The 21,044-nt window shown below is 45.6% G+C and overlaps 1 protein-coding gene across 2 annotated transcripts in view; it reads right to left on the bottom strand.

Moving 5' to 3' along the window:
• SLC24A3 (solute carrier family 24 member 3) overlaps positions 1 to 21,044 on the bottom strand; it is a 277,690-nt gene that overhangs the window by 217,345 nt on the left and 39,301 nt on the right. For both annotated transcript variants that reach the window (XM_053251024.1, XM_053251025.1), the window contains exon 2: positions 20,638 to 20,775. In XM_053251024.1, the coding sequence (XP_053106999.1) occupies positions 20,638 to 20,775 (138 nt within the window). The remainder of the gene's footprint in view (positions 1 to 20,637; positions 20,776 to 21,044) is intronic.

The raw sequence follows: 21,044 nt of genomic DNA, 5'->3' as shown, positions 1-21,044 counted from the left end.
AAGTTGTGAACAGTGAGGCCTCTTTCAGAGTAAGCAGGATTTCATTGATACTGAGTAGTCAATGACAGTCACATCTCTTACATCTAGCACATTCAAAGTGTACCATTTGATTTCTACACAAGAACAATGGGAGAGACCCATTCTGATGTATCAACAGGTTCTATGATGTCAGCATGTTGTAGTCTGAAGAGTTCCTCTCTAAGTGGTTGGCACAATGCTATGGGTACATTCCTCACTTTGTGTTGTACAAGTATTGCATTTGCCTTCATCTAAAACTGAAGTTTTTGGTTAAAACTGAAGTTCTCCCAAGTGGGCCTGGCCCCTCTCACATTGGTTGATTCATTCAATTTGAGATGGAAGTGGATGGTCAAAACAAAATTACAACTTTACGGGCTCCCAGTGGAAGTACTTATTAGGTTGGGTCTTGATCAAGCTACGAAGGTCATTTAACAGTGTATCCTTGATACCGAATTACAAGTTGAAGCTGCCAAAATACCAAGAGGCCAAAATACCAAGATTATTTTTAGGTAATCAGCTTTTTAATTTGGAACCTGATGAGTACTTAAGCAATATAACATTCCCCAAATTTAGATGTGCATTATCTCTTGCATGTCTTAACGCACTCCCCACTGCTGTACTTGAGGGAAAGTTTAAGGGGATTCCATATTCTGCCCGCCTATGCCCTTGCGGCTCAAGCACTATTGAGTCCACCACCCATGTTATTTTATATTGTGACCTTTACAGGGACATTTGATTAAATCTTATCTCACCTTTTTCGAAGTCTTTTCCTGGCCACTCAGATGAATTTTATCTTGATCTATTGCTGTCTAATTTTAATGCTATGAGTATTAATTCAGTGGCCAAGTTTTGCTATATTTTCTGTAAATCTTGTATGAATTTTTTATGATGTTCTTTTGTTTTGGTCGATGACCAAAATAAAGTTATCTATCTATCCATCTATCTAAATTTATGTTTGAAATGTATGGCAGTGCCTTGAGTATCAGCATAAACATCTGAGAAATCAGCAATCATATCAGCATATGGATGCTCCATCATCTGTAATACAGGTACTGTGCTATTTGGGTCTAACACTATCCATAGTTATTTCTAATGTTTCCAGCCCAATATTGAGAATCCTTTTTGTGACACATACACTTCCCCTTCTGTAGTACATCCTTTGTATTCCAGGACAGTGTGAAGTATCCATTTATGGCAACAGGGGAACCTCCATATCCCCATGGGTGGATGTCTGAAGGCTGCAAGTGCAGATCTGATGTAGTGAGGAGTTTCTTGTAAATCAGATGGGAAATCATCGTGTAGGGAGAACCAGAATCATCCAGCATCCACACTTCATGGCCATTAATTTTAATGAGATAATGTGAGGAAGCAAACTCTGATTCTGTCACACTTAAAATGCTGTCAGGAAGCAGTTCAGCTGCCTCATCCTTATCATATGGTGAATCAGTATTGGAGTGGACAGCAGAATTGCAAACCTTAGCAAAGTGCCCCCATTTTGCACCTGTTGCAAGTAACCTTCTGTGCAAGACAGTGAGCAAAATTGGCTTTGCGGGCAGAATGAGTCTCCACACAGGTAGCAGTAATAGCTCCTCCTCTCTTGTGCTGCCACTTTCTGTGGCAGTGCCATATAAGATTAGAATTGAAAGAATTTAGATAGAACAGCCTGGGTTTGAGGAGGTAGGTTTTGGGGTACCAAAGAGAGTGATTTGGCACAGAGAAGAGTATTTTCCAGTTGCCATCTCTATAACTTTATCCAAGGTAGGTTTTTCATGCAGTTTGGAGCAGTTTCTTTTCATAACAATCTGATTGTTCATCAGTAAAGTTGGCAAACTCATAGGTTACACCTAAGGCACGCAATGCTGTAATATACTGATCAACAGATTCACCAGGCAGTTGAGATCTAGAATACAACTTGTAACATCCAGCAATCACATTCAAAGTAGGCTTGAAATGATCGTCTAAGGCTTGAAGACCAGCTTCATAAGAATTGGCATCCAATTGGCTTCCATGTTGAGAGGAAAGGGCAAATAATCATATATTCTCTGGCCTTCAGGGCCCAGGCAGTGAAACAATATAGCTTTCTGCTTTGCTGGAGTAAAATCAGGGTTCTGTATGGTGAGGAGGTAATTGCAGAAACAGAACCTCCATTGTTTCCAGGGAAGAGCAGGTTCTCCTGGGGTGGACAAGGGGAAAAAGGTGGTGGTGGGATTTGAGCCATGCTGCAGTGGGCATCCAGTGAACAAGAGAGTCCAGAACTGATAAGGAAAGAAAGTACCTTCAGGGGTTGTGCAGGCCAGGAAGCTGGAGAGACAATCAGCAGCCGCAACCGTAGAAAGCCGTGCAATGTAGGCCCAGTGATGCAATGAAATGAGGTTGCAGGAATATTCACAAGCTTGCAGGCTCACACGCTTAGCTGGTTCAAAATCTTGTTGCCAAATGTTTCATAGTTTCTTCCCTCATACACACAAGGAAATCGTATGTAGATTTAACTAAAGGTTTATTCAGCAACAACACCATTTTCTCCCTTTCCTTTCCCTCCCTTTTCCTTTCTGACTCCACCCTGCGGCCCCGTTTGGAACCATTTGGTTCTCCTTTTCTCTGCATAAGAGTCTGTTTATTGTTTCCTTAGCCTGTGTTTAGTTGGTAATAAATATCAAACTCTTGATTCTCAGTTAAAGTTGGCTTCTTGTTCAGTTCCTTACAGAGGATAAGGAATTACTCTGCAACAGGAACTACCTTCTAAAAACAGAATGTTAAAAGGTCATTCTCACGCCCAGCACTTGCAGAGTAGGAGGCAGTAAACGCACCTCCACAGGCTCATGTGGAGACGTGGAATCGCCACCACCCTGCTGCCCCAGACTAGGGCTACCCAAGATGTATACTTTGGTCTTTACCAAGGTCAATAGAAATAAGCCCCATTCTACTGAACAGCCTCAATTGTGTGCATGATCCGGCTGTTCACAGCAGCTCCTGGCAGTCCAGCACAATCTCCACCAGGGAGTGCACATAGAGCGACCAGAAAGCCAAGAGCTGCTGCATTGATGTGGACAGCCTCTCCTCTGCCCACACAATGCATTGTAGGATACTGGATACTTCCAGAAACCTGTTCAAGACATCATCACCGGGCCGCTTGTGTGGTCATGCAAGCAGCTGGAATGGGCTTGGATCATCTGGGGGCAGGAAAGTAGGATCCTGCCTCCCCCGCATCTGATCCTTCCCATGTGCACAAACAACCTCTAATGGTTGCAAGAATTCGCTAGTATAAAATTTCTATGGGTGAAGAAAGATGTAACTTTTTAAGGGTGGCAAAGATACTCTTACAGCAAGTACATCTTTTATGTTTGGGGGCAAGCTCCGAAAAAACAATTCTGCAGATTGCAGGCAGGATTCTGATTGAACTGAGAAAATATGGCTATTTGGGTGTGTTGGATATAGCCTCATCTCACATAGCCCCTCACAAATCCCTAGAGCAGTTTTGGACATGTTTTGAAAGGTTTGTGGTTATATATAATGTGCCTCTTTAAAAAATAAAATGCTGGTTGCACACAGGAGGGACAAGGCTCTGGGCTGACATATTTCCTTGACCTGGGAAGCAACTCGCCAATCCAGCATTGAGCTTGCTGATACGTAAGTTTGTAACACAAGTTGTGAAGCCAGATTCACACCATGAGGCTCTTCTCATGATTAGTGAGAAGAGCCTCTATTTGGTTTGCGGGGAGAGCAGGCTTAGCCCGCTCTCCTCGTACAAAAGCAGCAGTCTGTCACGGAGCCAGCCGGGGCTGCGGAGTTTGGGGGCTACGCGACCCCCGGAAGATCCAGCATGCCTTGCACGAGCACACAGGGCATGCTGGGAAGAGCCCTGAGCTGGGAGGTTGCTTTTCAGCCTTCCGGCCAGGGGTCTACTCATGAATAGCCACGGTGCGGAGCCGCTCCGCAGCAACTCACGATCGGGAAGCCTGGGTTAGCGGAGCGCTCACTTCGCGAATCCGGTCTTAGGGGAGGGCTACTTAAGCGGGTGACCCGGTTAAGAACCACCGGGCTTGCAGCCAAGCCCGGTGGTTCTCACGATGGGATGAAATCAGGCTAGCAGAGGCTAGCCCGATTTTGTCCCATCATGTTAATAGCCTCCATGTGTGAAGAACCAACAGTAACCACTCTTGGAATGCTACATCTGTCTTCACCTTTAGACTCCTGTGGGAATTCTCTGCCAAGTATTCTCATAGTATTATATCTGATGTATAAATCTCTCCAATCTTGTTGTAGCATGTATAATATATGAAGAGTGACCCTTCCTCTGCTCCTTACAGAACACTCTTAAACCTGTCTGAAGGCAAGTCTTAAGATGTGGGAACCCGGTAAACATTCCAAATGAAGCAAGATAATGCTGCATTCATGTTGTAGCTGCCCCAACTTCTATTTAAACGGAACATGGCTCCAAACATATAGCAAAGCTGCCAAGGGATTTAAGCTGAACATAATTACAGGTGAACAAGTTGGACGTACTCACTGTTTTCAAATTAACACTGTAACTTCCCTTAAGCCAAGCTACAGTTAAAGGGCTCCTGCTGGGGAGAGGGGAAATGGGTGAAAGCAGCCTTCAACAATCGGCCACAAATCATGTAGGGAAGCATCAGAAAAAATGCCCTCTCTAGCCTTTACCATGTATGAATCAAACAGTGTCAATAAGTGTCATTAATAAAACTCGAGGACCGTTATGGAGTGGGCTTACTTACTCCAGCCAAAAATCCCTCCCCTTCTTCCTTCAGTTCAGATGTAATGGCCATTTTCATTTGAAATTCAGGTTGAGCTAAAATGCATCACCTGTTTTTCTGTTTTGTTTTCAGCAACAGAAAAAATCATGTCCTTTTTTAATCCTGGCAGGTTGGACTCTCAAAATGTTTCCCTCCATTCACCTGAAATTTCTGTGTATTTATTGTTATTATTATTATTATTATTATTATTAATTCGATTTCTATACCGCCCTTCCAAAAATGGCTCAGGGCGGTTTACAAAGAGAAATAAAACAAATAAGATGGCTCCCTGTCCCCAAAGGGCTCAAATTCTAAAAAGAAACATAGAACACACACCAGCAACAGTCACTGGAAGTACTGTGCTGGGGGTAGATAGGGCCAGTTACTCTCTCCCTGCTAAATAAAGAGAATCACCATGGTAAAAGGTGCCTCTTTGCCCAGTTATCAGGGCAAACCTAGAGGAGAACCTAGAGGAGAAATCAGAATGTAATCTTGTAATCACATGTTCCCTGTCTTGACTCATAGGACTGTAACCAAATTCAGGCATGATATTAGCACTATTCACATGTTATGTCCAATTCTTGTACAATTTGTGCATAGTGCACACAGGCACAGAACTGTACACAGGTATAGTTATTCACATTACGTTGAACACAGATACACAGTAAACCCAGCTATATCATGCATTTGAGGGGCTTGTATTCAGGTTCACTTTTAAAATGAATGCAGGTACAGTCATTTACACAAAAACAGGAATGTTTGTACAAGGCGGGAATAGGTTATCATGCACTTGGATGTCTGTACACAAGCCTCCCATGCAGCTAGTTTACTAGATTGTGCTGCGTGTCAGTCAGTTTGTACGTGCACTGAACATAATGTGTCAATAGGGCTTTTGAAGTGTATTATTATTAACAACAAACACAAAACAACCAACAAAACTACAGAATCATAAAAACGATTATATCTTACTATACATCTTAAGCAGGCTGTTTTTTTTAATTACCTTTCCCAAACATGCCCCCCATAGGTTCCTATGGGTTTTTTGGGTGGTGGCGGCGGCGGTGGGGGTGGGGGTGGGTGGGTTTAAAAAATAATAATTACCGGCTTGCCCATTTCTTTTGTGGGTTAGGTGGTAGGTAGCACCCATCATGCCATACCACCCAACCCACTTTGAGTATACCTACCCATGGAATAATGGGGTGTTTCACGGTCCCCATTATTCCCTATGGCTGGAAAAAACAGAGTGCCCAGATTTTGCAACCTGCCTTGAAAAACACTGCAGAACAGAAGCACACAGTCCCTACCAACACAAAACACCAGATTTTGCCAAACACACAGTCCAGAAATGGCCAAAAAAGAATAACTGACCCATAATCCACTGCCAGCCACAGTGCCTGAGCTGCAGTAACATCACTGGCACTAGCTGCTCGCTCACACAGTACAATTATGACTCCTTACTTCAGCATTGCAACAGCTGTCACAGCAGCATCCTTAGCAGCCACAAGGCACATAGCCAAAAGCTCAACTAGAATGTCTTCAGCCACATTTTGACTGTGTACACCTTGCAATGGAGACTGCAAAGCAGACCAGAGTAGTAAGTGTGAAGCACAAGTTAATCTCAAGGCCAGACATGGAGCTCAGCTCAGTAATCACCAAGAAATATTACACAGAGATGCACAGAGCTGAGCTACCACTCTCCATTTCTCACCACAACACCATCTCACAAACATACCAAGCCACAACTCAAGGCAGGCAGGCAGGCACCCAAGTTCTGAGAAGTGTTGTCAATCTGAGATCTAGCAAAACCAGATAGTTAATAGCAATCAATAGAACAGCAAACCTATTATACTTACTCAGTGCTGAGAAAATCACAAAATCAAACCTTCCTGCCTTCCATCCTGCCTGCCACAGAGAGACAAGAGGACAAAGCAGTCAAGGCTCGATGGACCAATAGTCTGACAAGAAACAAAGCTTGTGCTTTTACCATGAGAAGAAAGTCTTCTTCTCCTCTTCTCCAGCGTATGTCCCTGCCTGCAAGTGTCTTGGTAAAACCATGTCCTCAGAATGGTGCTGGGTGCCAGTTGGTGCCTGACACATGGGTCAGGGCACCAGTCTATCATCTCATCATCGGCCATGTTGGTGGCATGCATGTGCATCTTTGTGTGTCAGCAACACTAATGGGCAGACTGTGACACATGTGGGTTTGGGGTTGGCCAAGGTGGGGAAAGCTGCCAGTGCTGTTGCAGTGGTTAGGGGTGACCATGAGCCACTCATCCTCCATGGACAGCTCGGGATTGCCCAGCAGGTGGAGGCTGGCTTTCAGGAAGACCAGCTGCTCCACCATCTCAGCATCCCTGCATGAGCAGTGGGGTGTCACCACACTCCTGGCTATGGAGAACACCTTCTTGCTCTGGATGCTGCTTGGCAGGCATGAAAGGAACCATCAGGCAACCATCAGGCAACCACTGCCAAGTCCAGCCAGACTCGGCAACACTGGATTGGCTCCAAAACTGGATTGGCTCCATTTCCCAGCCGACCACCAGCTCCTGCAGGTCCTGCAGCACACACTGCTCAGCACTGCTGCAGGGCTCAGTGGGCTCCTCCTGCCCCCCTGGCAAGGCACCAAGGTAACCCTCTGTGAACCTCTGGGTGGAACATGGAGGCGGAACCACTGGCTCACTTGGCTCTGCCAGGGAGACCACACTGCTGGACCAGCAAGTGGTGGTGATGCTGCTGCTAGGGGTGGACTGCACACTAGCAGTAGGCAATCCAGCACCCTCCTCCTGGTTGCACCCCAGCCTCCTCTCCTGGGCTTGTCTAACCTCTTCAACCAGGAGGTCTCTCCACCTGGGCAGCTAGATGGAGCGATAGCTTTGCCCTTCATCCTTGGTTCACAAAGGCAGGACAAAACATGTGCTGCCAATGCACCCAAGCGTGCACTGAGCCAATCCACCACACCAGTCCTCAGCCGACCACCACCACCACCTACTACTACTACTACAAATATTTATATACCTCTTCAACCAAAGTTCTCAATGGAGTTTACATGGAGGAATAAATACATAAATAAGATGGTCCCCTGTCCCCAAAGGGCTCACAATCTAAAAAGAAACACAAGGCAGACACCAGCAACAGCTGTTGGAGGGGTTGGGTAAGTCCAGTTGCTCTTCCCCTGCTACATATAATAGAATCACCGCTTTAAAAGGTGTCTCTTTGCTCAGACTGGCCTAGGCCATTGATTCTTCAGTGTTCAGCACTGACTGGAGCTCACCCATCATCTTCACAAGGAGAAGAGCGGTGGACAAAGCCTGGCTCAGTGTTGCTATCTCGGCACACAAGCCATTCGTGGCAACAAAGAATAGCTCAAGTGCCAAGACAACCTCAGAATGGAGCGCCCAGTCCTGGTTAGATAGGTTGCACACTTCCAAGCCATGCCTCCTTGCCAGGCTGTGGATGGCCGCCACTTGCTCCTGCAGGCTCTGGAGCAAGAGAAAGGTGGAGTTCCACCGGGTCGGAACATCCTGAAGGATCAGGTGTTCAGGTAGGCCCTAGGGATGTGCACAGAACCAGCTGGCCCGGTTCACTTCAAGTCCGAACTGGCCTTGAACCCGACCAGGCCAGTTCGGTCAGGCACCGCCTTGAAACCACCCCCCACCCCCAGTCCAGGGGGAGTTCGTGAACATTCCAGTTGCTGGAGGCAGCAGCGGGGGGTCCACAGAGGTTCCCCCACCCCCTGCCAGCCTTCCTGTGTGGCCCTGACCATTCAGAGGTCAATCATGCAGGCACACAGCCTCCAAAATGGCCACCGCGCTGCTGGGAGAAGGCTGAAAAGCCAGCCGAACCAGCCAGAGGGGAGCATAAGGAAGGCCAGCAGGGGGTGGGGTAAACTTCCATGGTTACCACCCCCCGCCACCTCCAGCAACTCCCCAGAAGGGAGTAAGGTTTAAAAGAACCTTTAAAAAGACCTGAAAATGTCTGTGAACCCCCCAAATATTTTTTGGGGGGGAGTATTTGGTCCAGGGGGTGGTTCAGTTCGACCCTGAACAGTTGAATTGAACCAGTTCAACATTGAACTTGTTCGTCATCGAGCCAGTTTGCACATCCCCAGTAGGCCCAGCTCAAGCTGCCTCTCCTTAAGCATCCGCCTACCCTTTTCACTCTGGTGGAAGAAAGCTGCTATTTTGTGACACCTCTCCTCAAGAGCAGCCATGGCAGCAGCAGGATGGCACCCAGTGCCTGCATCAGGAATGCCTCACCTGGCCGCATCCCCAGAAGGGCCAAGGGCACCCCTCACAACCAGGTTCAGAGTGTGTGCCACACAATGGATGGACACAAACTGACCCTGCTCAGCTGCCTTAGTTAAACTGCCATCATTGTCAGTGATCATGAACCCTCAGTGAAGGTTTGGCTGTCCAGACAACCATCCCCCCACCTGGCAATCCATGGCCACCGACAGCAAACCCAACGTGTGGTCAGTGTCCAGCACTTCCACATTCAGCAGAGCCCACCTGTGCTTTGCTGCATGGGAGGGGCTGGCCACACCAGCAGCAGCAAGTGTCTGCTCACTTTCCTGCCCCCGCTAGTATGCTGTGAGGGACAGGAAAGCAGCGTGCCTCCCATTGGGACTGGTCCACAGATCTTTGGTGAAGATTTGGACACTGGTATCAGGCGCTGCTGAGTGCAGCAGCCCCAACATGGCCTCCCTGCATGCCGGTATAGGAAGGGCACCACCCACCTGCTGAAGGTGGTGTGTGAGGAGATGCTGAAGTTGGGGGCAAGCAGTTGGAGCAGCTGGTGGAAGCCAGGAACCTCCACCACCTGGAATAGCTGACTGCCCAAAGTGATCATCTCCCCAATTGTCCTGATGCGTTGAGGCTCCAGGTGACCAGACTGCTTGCCCACTGACTGCGCCCACCATGCAGGAAACTTCCCCTGCTTGAGAGCTGGAGCTTTGCTGCTAATCGAGGACACACCAGGCCTATATATGACAACAGGAGCATGGACCTCTGGGTGATGTCATCGCAGATGCTGCAGCATCCCCATCATCGTAAGATACTAATGGACCTTCCCCCTGCTGATCTGTGTCCCTCAGTGGATGCAGAGAGCATGGTGTGGGCCACCATGGCAGAGCTCAAAGTAGTCCCACGCCAGGCTGCTATCACCCAAGCCTGGGGTGTGGTTCTGGGTGCCACCGCCACCACCTTCTGTCCAGGGCTGAGAAAGTCCAGGAAGCTGAGTTAGTTCCTGATCCTCCTCAGTCTCAGCTGGGGGAGGGGGGGTTGCACTGCCAAGGGGGATTGGGGAGGATGGAGAGAGCGATTTGGCCAACACACCTCCTCTTCTGCTGCCACAGGAAGAGCCTCTTCCCTGACAGGAGAGGACCCCCGCCCCTGCATTCTACCTCAGCAGCCACAGGCAGCTACGCTGTAGGACCAGGCTCCTCCGGCAAGGAGAGCCTGCCCAGAACTACATCAGTGGGATTGACTCAGGGAGTAGGCCCCTTTTGGCATCACTCAGCACAACCAGCAGCATCACCTCTGCCTGCCACCCTCTGAAGGTTGTGACGCTGCTGGTTACAATCTCACAGATTTTTTAAAAACAATTTAAGCCCTAACTCTTATGGGGGTGGGGGGGGTATGAAGAAGCATCTTCAAGGGGGTGTGGGGCTTGGATGGTCTATTTATGCTCTGTGTGCCACACACAGTGCTATCTATAGCACTGTGGTGCATACACAAAAACTAGAGAAATTAAATCCCCCCAAATAAAGAAGCAGGCTTGGGGGGGGGGTTTAGAGGGGACGATGAGGCATGTCAAAGAGAAGAGATGACAAAGAGCAGGTGATTACTGTGGCTTCTCTAACCCAAGCCCAACTCCCCTGTCTTAAAGTGCTGCCACTACCGACCTAATGCCATCCCCAAACTAGGCTCTATTTAAAGAAGTCAAACCTGTTACCTAACCTAGGTGGGGCAGGGGAGGCTCATTTATCTGGCATCTTCAGCTGGGGGCTTCTGGCATCTTTGGCTGGAGTCTGCCAGGTGTTGTTCTCAGAGGCACTCTTGGGCCAAGCAGTTACCAGAATGGGGGGGGGGAGGCCAGGTGGGCACCAGTCAGGCATCCCCCCCACAAAGGAAAACAGAGAGAGCCTGGCAGACTGGGCACCAGACAAAAACACACCACCCTACAAAAACCAAAAATAAATCCACCAGACACACAGACAACACTAGCAAAGGAGCAGCTTAGGGCTGCAAAAGGGAAAGGAAGAAAGAAGAAAAAACCAAGCACAGCACCTCAGTAATTAAAGCCACTGGGGCTACAAACAAGAAGAAAAAATGCACAGAAGAAAATAAAATTTCAATGCAGCACCCAGTTAAAGCCACTGGGGCTGGAAAGTAATGTCCATCAATTAAATCTGCCCAGAACAACATTCTAGGACCACTTGATACAATCACTGTGACATGGTTGCTAGCTGAAAATGGAACTTCATAATTGCTGACATGGTTGAAATTTTCTGGCAATATGTATTTAACATATGCAATATGTAAAAAATTTAAAAATCATATATAGGAAGATAGGAAACTGCCATATACTGAGTCAGACCATTGGTCCATCTAGCTGAGTATTGTCTTCACAGACTGGCAGCGGCTTCTCCAAGGTTGCAGGCAGGAATCTCTCTCAGCCCTATCTTGGAGAAGCCAGAGAGGGAACTTGAAACCTTCTGCTCTTCCCAGAGCTGCTCCATCCCCTGAGGGGAATATATTGCAGTGCTCACACATCAAGTCTCCCATTCATATGCAACCAGGGCAGACCCTGCTTAGCTAAGGGGACGTCATGCTTGCTACCACAAGACCAGCTCTCCATATATATATATATATATATATATATATATATATATATATATATATGAATATGAGACACACAACTCACTGCAGCCTCGAACGAGGGACCTTGGCGCCTCACACCAGTGCCTTTTGTGAGCTGTTATTATATATACTGTACTTACTGCAGTCAAGACTTTATTTGTTACTGGAGGTAGCGAAAGTTCCAAGTATAAATTAAATGGAGAACAACATGCATGAAAATGCTGTTCTTTCTAAGCCAATGTAATGTGTAGAAAACTAAAGGAAGGAGGGAATGTGCAGCACTTTTTATTTTATTATTTTCATTTATTTATTTGTCTTATATACTGCCCTTCCAAAGGTGGCTCAGGGTAGTTTACATTAAAATAAAATTTAAAAAATTTTTAAGAAGCTGTTAAGTCTTTATTGATTGTTGGAAAACAAGTATACAGTTATCTGTGTACATTCTGAATATATCTTTGGCTTATCTTGACATGTTTGCTTAACTTTATATTTTCCTGGTAAGCAAAAAAAAATTCCGTATAGGGGGAAAAATATCACCTGAACTGCGCGGGGAGCCTTTGCAATGGAGAGCAGATTCATGCTTTGTGTCATCAAATGTCCCCACATTTAATTTGTAAAGCCATAAGGAACACACAACACATCATTTACAAGTGTCTGACATTTAGGAAAAACAAGGACGCAGAACCAAAAGCATATAAAAATGTTTATAATGCAAGAAAAAGTATATATCATTTATTCTTTTTCTGTATGCAAACTTTCCATTTTACATAGAGCTTTAGAATGCATTATACTTGATGGGGAGTTCATAATAACTCAAAGAGGTTTATATCCATACACACACACACCCCTCAAAAAGTTGCTCCAATGAAAATATTTGTATTCTTTCCACAAATGATACATTAAAAAACCAACCTTTTTCAGAGAGAACAACGGGTAAGTAAAAACAGGGAAGTGCTTTGAGGGGGAAAACCTGCCCATACAAAGACAACAACCAGGAAACCAGCGGTGCATTCCTGCAGAGCCTCCTTACTTACATGCTTCGTTAGTCAGGATGCCAGCCGCTGTGTACAGTTCTGGCCACCACGTCTAAAAAAGGATATTATAGAATTGGAAAAAATGCAGAAGCGGGCAACCAAAATGATTAGGGGCCTAGAGCACCTTCTTTACAAGGTCAGGCTACAACATTTGGGGCTTTTAGTTTGGAAACAAAAGCAACTAAGGGGATAGGATAGAGGTTTCATTAAAATTGTACATGGAGTGGAGAGAGAGAGGTTTTTCTCGCTCTTTTCACCACACTAGAACCAGAGGTCATCGCAAGCAAATGACTAGCTGGAAATTTAGGAGAGACAGAAGGAAGTCCGTCTTCACACAGTGCATAATTAGCAGTTGTTGCCACAGGAAGCGGTGATAGCCATCAGCTTAGATGGTTTTAAAAGAGGGTTAGGCAAATTCATGTAGGACAAGTCTATCAACGACTACTAGTCTTGATGGCTATATACTACCTTCAGCTTCAGGACAATATTGCACTGAATACCAGTTGCAATGGCAGAAAAGGGAGTCAACCCTCATCTCATGCTTGTGGGTTTCCCAGGAACATCTGTTTGGCTATTGTGGGAAAGAAGATGCTGGACCAGATGATACTTGGACCTGATGCTCCATTATGATGGGAAAAGATGAGTGCATTTATTAAAGGCATATGAGATTTGGTGGGGTTTTTTAACCATGATATATAATGAGTGCTCCTGCAACACTCAATGGCTTATATACTGCACAGTGCCTCACAGATCCCAAAACGGGGTGCTTGTGCTGGTTCTGTCTAGTTTTTATTTTGTTTTATTTTTTAAAAGAACAAATATTACAATTTAAGATACTCCTAAGAATGAAACACTTTCATATAAAGTTTTAAAGCGGGGGGGGGAGAGAAAGAAATGGGGGGGACCAGACAAACAATGCATATGTATGTAATCACCTTCTAAAGCACATACAATTCATTACATTATGACCATATAGCTTGAAACTCTTCTTTGCCTAAACAGTGGAGGTGGGGGTGGGGGAACCAGTTCAAATGTGGATAATGAACACATTTCTGTAATCCAAAATTGAAGTTCTGGACTAAATCTACTTTTCCAATGTTGAATTATGATATTTTTGGCCACTCCCCATAGTTGTTGACAGAGTGTTAAATTTCATATCCTGGGAATATATCCCAGTAGAACATAGCTGTCTTTAAAAAAAACAATGATAATTGCAATGTCTTACTTGTTGGAAGTGAAGAACTATACGCTGTCTCTTGTCTGAATGACATAGGAGGACAGACTAGTGAGTCAGAGAGCTAGAGAGTCAAGACGCTGGCCATCTCTTCTCTACTGCTCTGACACTACTATCCCTTAATATGTAGATCGCTTTTCTTAGGGACTTCCTTCTTTCCACCCACTTCCTTCCCTTCTCTTCTCTTCCTTCTCCCTTGCAACATGCAAGCTCCTCTCTCCCTGCACCATGTGTGCAGAGATGCAGAAGCCATCTGCATCCAGCTAGCTAGCTAGATCAGAGATCCTATCTCTTCACTTTACTATCTAGAATGGAGTTCTATAATAAATACTCCTTATATTGATTTGAAACTATGAACTGGCTCCAAGTTATTTTACTTTCAGCATACATGCATACCTAACCGAATTCTGCTGTGTTGTGCCACTGTGCATTCTGCTGTAATGAAAAAGGGTTTCTCTTACCAGAGAGAATTCCCAACATTATTTACAATTTTATGGACTTCATCCCAAAAAGATGCAATAATTGGACATGATCAAACCATATGTGACAATGTCCCCTCATAAATATTACATCTCCAGCAAACCTCATTCTGAACCCAACCCATACTGAACATCTTCTGGGGAGTCCAGTAAGAGCGAAATAAAAGTTTTTGCTGAACAAGTCTCAATTTGAGATCTATATATGCTCACTTTATTATCTTTAATGCTATTAACCATTGATCAATCATAATGGTATATTCAAGATCCTGAGTCCATAATACACAAATATAATCAACTAGTAGTTTTAAGCCCGTTTAAATAACGGGCGCTAGGACCTTTTTTGTTGTTGTTGTTGTCCTTTATTCCTGGAGATGTTGTTTCCTTCCCGCCTCTCACCCACCCGCCCTCCCAGCTTCCCAAAATCTCCTTCCCCGCTCCCCCCCCAATGATTAAGGGCCAAAATGGCCCATGAGAAGGCCGCCCCCGCCCCCGCCTATCGCCCACCCAGCTGCCCGAGACCACCTTACCCGCTCCAGCCCGCAACAGTCGGGCGAAGAAAAAACATAATTCGCACAGAGGAAGTGAGGAGCTCACGAACAGAGCTCCTCTCTGTGCAAATCTGCTGCCCATACTGTTGCAATGTCCATGCAATGCCATACTGTTGCAAAGTATGCAATGCCATACTGTTGCAAAGCAATGTCTGTGCAATGCCATACTGTTGCAAAGCCTCGGCCGGCTTCCCTTGCCGCCTCTTCCCCCCGCCCAGCTTCCTCTGGCCCCCCGCGCTGCATCCTCTGGCCGAGATGGCGGCTCTGCCGCCGCCTCGGCCAGCTTACCCCGCCGCCTCTTTCCTTGCTTCCCGGCTTCTTCTGGGCGGCCGTTTCTGGCCGCCCAAGATGTCCACCAGGTGCTGGCGGTCGTGCCTCCCTGGCCTGTTCTGGGCATGCGCTCCGCGCATGCCCAGAACCGTCAAGGGAGGCACGAACACACGCTTTACCAAGCGTTTTATTAGAGAGGATATCAACTTTATCCTTCTCTTTAAGTTTTAAATAAAATGAAACAGTAGGCTTAGCTTGTTCTGATAAATGTTCCAAATCCAGTAATAATGATGGAGTTTTCTGTCTAGTTCTAAGTAGTGGCCACGATGTTACTGAACTTTCAGAGCCTCCATGGCGGCTAAGTATTGCCATGGAGTAACCAGCGCAGGTGCCCGGCTCTTGGATTGGCAGGCTGTTTTATAGCTGCTTCTCTCATACAAACAAAGAATACTTAAGTAGGTTTGTAACTTTTACTATGTCATTTATTTTGTTCTAACTACCGTTTTAAGTTTGTTGTTGTCATTAATTTTAACTTGTTTTAACTTTTTGTTTGTTTGCTTGTTGTAAACCACCCAGAGACATGAGTTTTGGGTGGCATAGAAGTGCGTTAAATAAATAATAAATAAATAAATTTAACCAAAGATTTATCAAGTGAGGCTGCAGAGCTTCTGAATCTGAAAATATTTGGATGTAATTATTTTCTGATTCAGAGAGGCTGCAGCCTCACTGGTTTACATACTAGACAATGGCTGTGTTGTGTTCTGTCTAGTTATCTTTTGTCTTTTCTTGTTTGGATGTTTGTCACAGTGGAGATCCTGTAGAGAGTGTAGGGGTGGAATCAGAAGGGAGGGAAAGAAGAAAATAGAGTTGCTGCTGAATAAATCTTTGGTTAAATCTACTTAAGTTGTCTTTGTTTGCATGAGGGAAGCAGCTATATGAGGATTGGATGAGGTTTGGATGAGGATTGGCAACCTGCCAATCCAAGAGTTGGGCACCTGCGCTGGATCTGTTCAATTCGAAGCAGCGTCCATGCTTTACGGAACTTGTAGAGGCTCCGTGGCTTCAGTGCCATTGCAATACTTAGCCGCCATGGGGGCTCTGAAAGTTCAGTAACAGCGTGGCCACTACTTAGAACTAGACAAAAACAGTGCAAGCTCCCCATTTGTGGATCTGTGGGGCACTGTGCAGTATGTAAGCCACTGAGTGTTCTAGAAGTACTCATTATATACTATGGTTAATAAACTGTCAAATCTAATATGCCTTTAATAAATGCACTAATCTTTTCCCATCATAATGCTGCCATAGTGTGATAAGCTGGATACACCCAGGGCTGTGGCTATAATTGAGCAGATGAGTTCAAAGAAACCGGGGGCCCCAACTCCTGAGGTCCCCCCAGTTCCACTCCTCCCTATTTTCTTCATTATTTCCATCACACCAAGGGGCTGCCAGGTAGAGGGGTGAACATTTATTTATTTATTTATTTATTTTATTTGATTTGTATACTGCCCTTCCAAAATGGCTCAGGGCGGTTTACAATTAAAACACACCACTAAAACAGTAAAGAGCTAAAACAAATTAAAAAACAATATAACAATTAAAAAACATTTTAAAACAACAATTAAACAATTATCGTGATTAAAAGCCCCAAAATCGGGTTTTGAATTTTACAATAAACCAGAAATTAAAAACCCCAAAATTTAGGAAGCTGAGAAAGCTTGGGTGAAAAGAAAGGTTTTCAGGTGTTTTTTGAAAATTGCCAGAGATGGGGAGGATCTTATCTCAACAGGGAGCGCATTCCACAATCTCGGGGCAGCGACCGAGAAAGCCCGTCTCTGTGTAGCCACCAAACGCGTCAGCAGTAACTGGAGATGGACCTCCTCAGATTACCTCAATGGGTGGTGGGGCTCATAACGAAGAAGACACTCTCTGAGGTAACCAGGGCCTAAGCCGTTTAGGGCTTTGTAAGTTATCACTAGCACTTTGTATTTTGTCCGGAAACCTATTGGCAGCCAGTGTTACTAATTCCATCAGTAAAGGAGTAACATGGTCTCTCCGAGATGACCCAGAGACCAACCTGGCTGCCACGTTCTGAACCAACTGAAGTTTCCAGACTACGTACAAAGGCAGCCCCACATAGAGTGCATTACAAAAGTCAAGTCTGGAGTTACCAGTAGATGTACCACAGTTTTGAGGCATTGATCTCGAGAAACTGGCGCAGCTGGCGTATCAGCCGGAGCTGATAGAAAGCACCCCTGGCCACCTTCTCAACCTGAGAAACCAGGGAGAGGTGTGAATCCAGAAGTACTCCCAGACTGCGAACCTGTTCCTTTTGGGGAAGTGTGACCCCATCTAGAACAGGCAGATTAAAATCGTCTCTAGAGTTCTGACCCTGCACAATAAGTACCTCCGTCTTATCTGGATTCAGCTTCAGTTTATTCTCCCTCATCCAGCCCATTACTGCTTCCAGACAGGCATTTAGGGAGGATATGCCAGCTCCTGAAGAAGTTGACATGGAGAAGTAGATCTGGGTGTCGTCAGCATACTGGTAACACCCAGCTCCAAATCCCCTGATGATCTCTCCCAGCAGTTTCATGTAGATGTTAAAAAGCACTGGAGAAAGTATGGAGCCTTGAGGGACACCATACTTAAGCTCAGATTTTGAATAGCAACAAACTCCAATCGACACCATCTGGAAACTGTCCGAGAGGTAGGAGCGGAACCACTGTAAAACAGTGCCTCCCACCCTCAACACCCTCAGACGTTCCAGAAGGATACCATGGTCAATAGTATCGAAAGCCGTCAAGAGATCCAAAAGGACCAACAGAGTCACACTTCTTCTGTCAGATTCGGACAGATTGCTCCCGAAATGAACACTGAAGTCCCACAGCACCGAGAGTCTGGGAGACTCCAATGAGAGTTCCGCGACCAAGTCCGTGAGCTCAGTAAGATATTCCGCTGGGCAGCGGGGCAATCGGTACACCAACAGAAGTCACAATCTATCCCTGGTCCCCAAACTTAAGTACACACATTCAGTATGGTTCAATACCCTGACAGGGACCCTGGTAAGGGAGATGCTATCCTTATAGACCACAGCCACCCCACATCCCCACCCACGTCCCCTCACCTGCTCCTCTACAGAATTTCCTGGAGGGAGAAGCTGTGACCAAACTGGACCACTAGCCTCCCCCAACCAAGTCTCGGTAATACATACCAGGTCGACTCCTTCATCCATGATCAAATCATGGATGAGTTCAGATTTATTTTGGACTGACCTGGCATTACAGAGGAGCAGGGAAAAGCTATGTGGGTTGTTGGCAGTGCTCTCCGAGGTCAAAGAGCTGGCAGGACAGCTGGAAGGGGAGACCGCTATTAAATTTCTGGCTACCCTTCCCCTGGAACGGCCCGCTGACCTGCCAACATTACTTCTATTCCCCACCACCACCGGGATGGCTGCCCCATAGTCAACAAAGGCACCCCCTGTCCCCCCATCTTCAGATGAACCCAAACACATTACACAATTTCAACCCAAGTCTAAAACAGCTTAAAACTAATTAAACAGATGCCCTCTAGCCCTCGCCCTCACTCTCCCCAGTGGCTCCCCCAAAGGGGTGACCCCCTTTGGTGCTGCCCCTTCGGTGGCGACCCCGCCGGTGGTGGGCCCGCCGCCACAAGGAACCTTCCCATAAAGCCAAAAACTGAGCAGGTGACCTGAGGAACAGCTGAGTCACTCAGGGGCTGGTCCCAGTCCTGCCCACACTCCCCACAGATGTTAACCTGAGGCTGCAGCCCCACAGGGGAAGCAAAAGCAGGCAGGCAACAGCAGAAGAAAACCCAGCACCCACCTGGTCTCTCACTCCAGGCAGCTCTGGGAGCTTTCTCTCTCTGCTGGGCTTCTCCCCTACTATGCCCCTGGATACACCAACATTCTTTCTTCTTCAGAAGTATAAGAGGACAGCAACTACACAGAGTCTGGCAAGCCTTAGAGTTAAGCTAAAAGAAACTGGTGTTTAGGACACATACCAGTGCTCCTGTGCAGTCCCTATTCATTTCAATTGGGGCTTGCACTAGATTAGTTTCCACTTGATTGTGCCCTTGCAGATTTCAGGATTTCTTTCCATAGCATTGATGATTCCATTTTATCTGAGTCTCACTGTCTTTTATGAAAGTTAGTTTTACTACTATTCTTTACATTTTAACAAAACCATATTTCAAATGACAAAAAATTACTTCAAATGGAACTGGCAATAGGTCAGCACGGTGAGACAGCAGATTCAGGACTCAGGAAGATTACTGCAGACTTTATATGAAAATGTAAGAAAGAACACTCCTATATCACCCAACTTTTTCTGCTCTGAAAATAGAGCGTTCTCTTCCAACTGCCTCAACAATGTTATTAAGGATTAAAGAAGAAATTAGATGCACAACGCTAGAATATGAACTGTACTTAACAAGACTTCCCCTGAGCTTTTAACCTTTATAATCCTGAGATAACTACACAAAATCCTTTGCTGCTTCCCTGATTGTGAGGAGGAACTTCTATTTTCCTGTTGGGGAAAATTTCAATGCAAGTTCTGACCTTTGGCTTCATTGCCATGGTTTAAGTTCAGACAAAACCAACACGATTCATAATCATGCATATGAAAAATGAAAGAATTCTAACTTTAGGTTTACGTACAAAAAGGGATTTTGATAATTCTGTACAGAGCTGGAGGGATCTCATTTTTAATTAAGATAAAAGATAAATAACACTATTAAAAACATTCAGACCCAACAAAAGTTTCAAGAAGCAAGAACAGAAATGAATCTAAATCAAACCTTCCAATTACAATATATTTATATTTCATCTTAAATCATAGTTCATAAACAGCACATTTCCAGATAATAGTATAGTTGAAGATCACCTGTGTTATACCAAAATATTTCCAGTTTTGAAACTGGTGAAACACCTTCACACTCCAAACCTGCACCTTAATTCTGATATACGCAGCTGCAAAGCCTTCTGAAATTCTAGCAGTCTCATCCTCTTGAGCTGGCACTGAGAAGCACTTATCAATATTCATATTTAAAATACACTCAAGGCCTGCATGATTATAAACCTTTAAAAAAAACCCATAGGAACAAATGCAAAAAAGCCACATTTCTGCAACTCTAGAACACTGAGCTGTATCCAGGTCTTGTCTTCTGCGAATGGAAGGACTGCTGGTCGCACAAGGAGGAAAATGTTCACTGATCTCGCCCTCTCTCTCCAGCCTCCCAGCCTCCATATTGCATGCCATCCTCTTCCTGAGGATTCTCAGGAGAGGTGCAGAAGGAACAGGGCAATGGCCAAAACTGTCGTCACTCAGAAGCCAAGATTTGGATACAATCAATGTGTCTATAACTTCACAAAGCCAGCCCAGCTGTAGTCCTGGGCGGGGCGGGGGGGAGAGGAAGTCAATCCTACCTGGTTCAGTGCAGTTTTTGTAAAAGAGATGTTCGGTCTCCTCGGGATTATCTGTGACATTCTCCTCTGACTCCTGCAGTAGCTTTCGTCCAGTCCACTTGTCATTAGTTTCCATAGCAGAGTTCAGAACATCATAACCTAAAGAAGAAAAAGTACAAATATACTATGGAAAAACCACACCTAGACACTGCATCACATTACATTCCCACAAAAAGCAGGCAGTGAGTTGCATGATCTATTTACAAGACAGTAATTGTAGCTATAAAGTGTAGGAATGAAAGTAGGTGGGAAAGGGGGCATGGTGGCAGAGAATTGGAGGAGTGGCCAGCAGAGGCCAACAACAGCAGGTCCAAGGTTGCCCACTTCTCTTGTCTTTCTGCAGTGACCTTGTGTCTCCTTGCCCTTAT

The sequence above is a fragment of the Hemicordylus capensis genome, chromosome 4 (assembly GCF_027244095.1).
Source record: "Hemicordylus capensis ecotype Gifberg chromosome 4, rHemCap1.1.pri, whole genome shotgun sequence".
NCBI lineage: Eukaryota > Metazoa > Chordata > Lepidosauria > Squamata > Cordylidae > Hemicordylus > Hemicordylus capensis.
The sequence above is the reverse complement of the archived record's forward strand: the minus strand, read 5'-3'. Positions and strand labels throughout refer to the sequence as shown.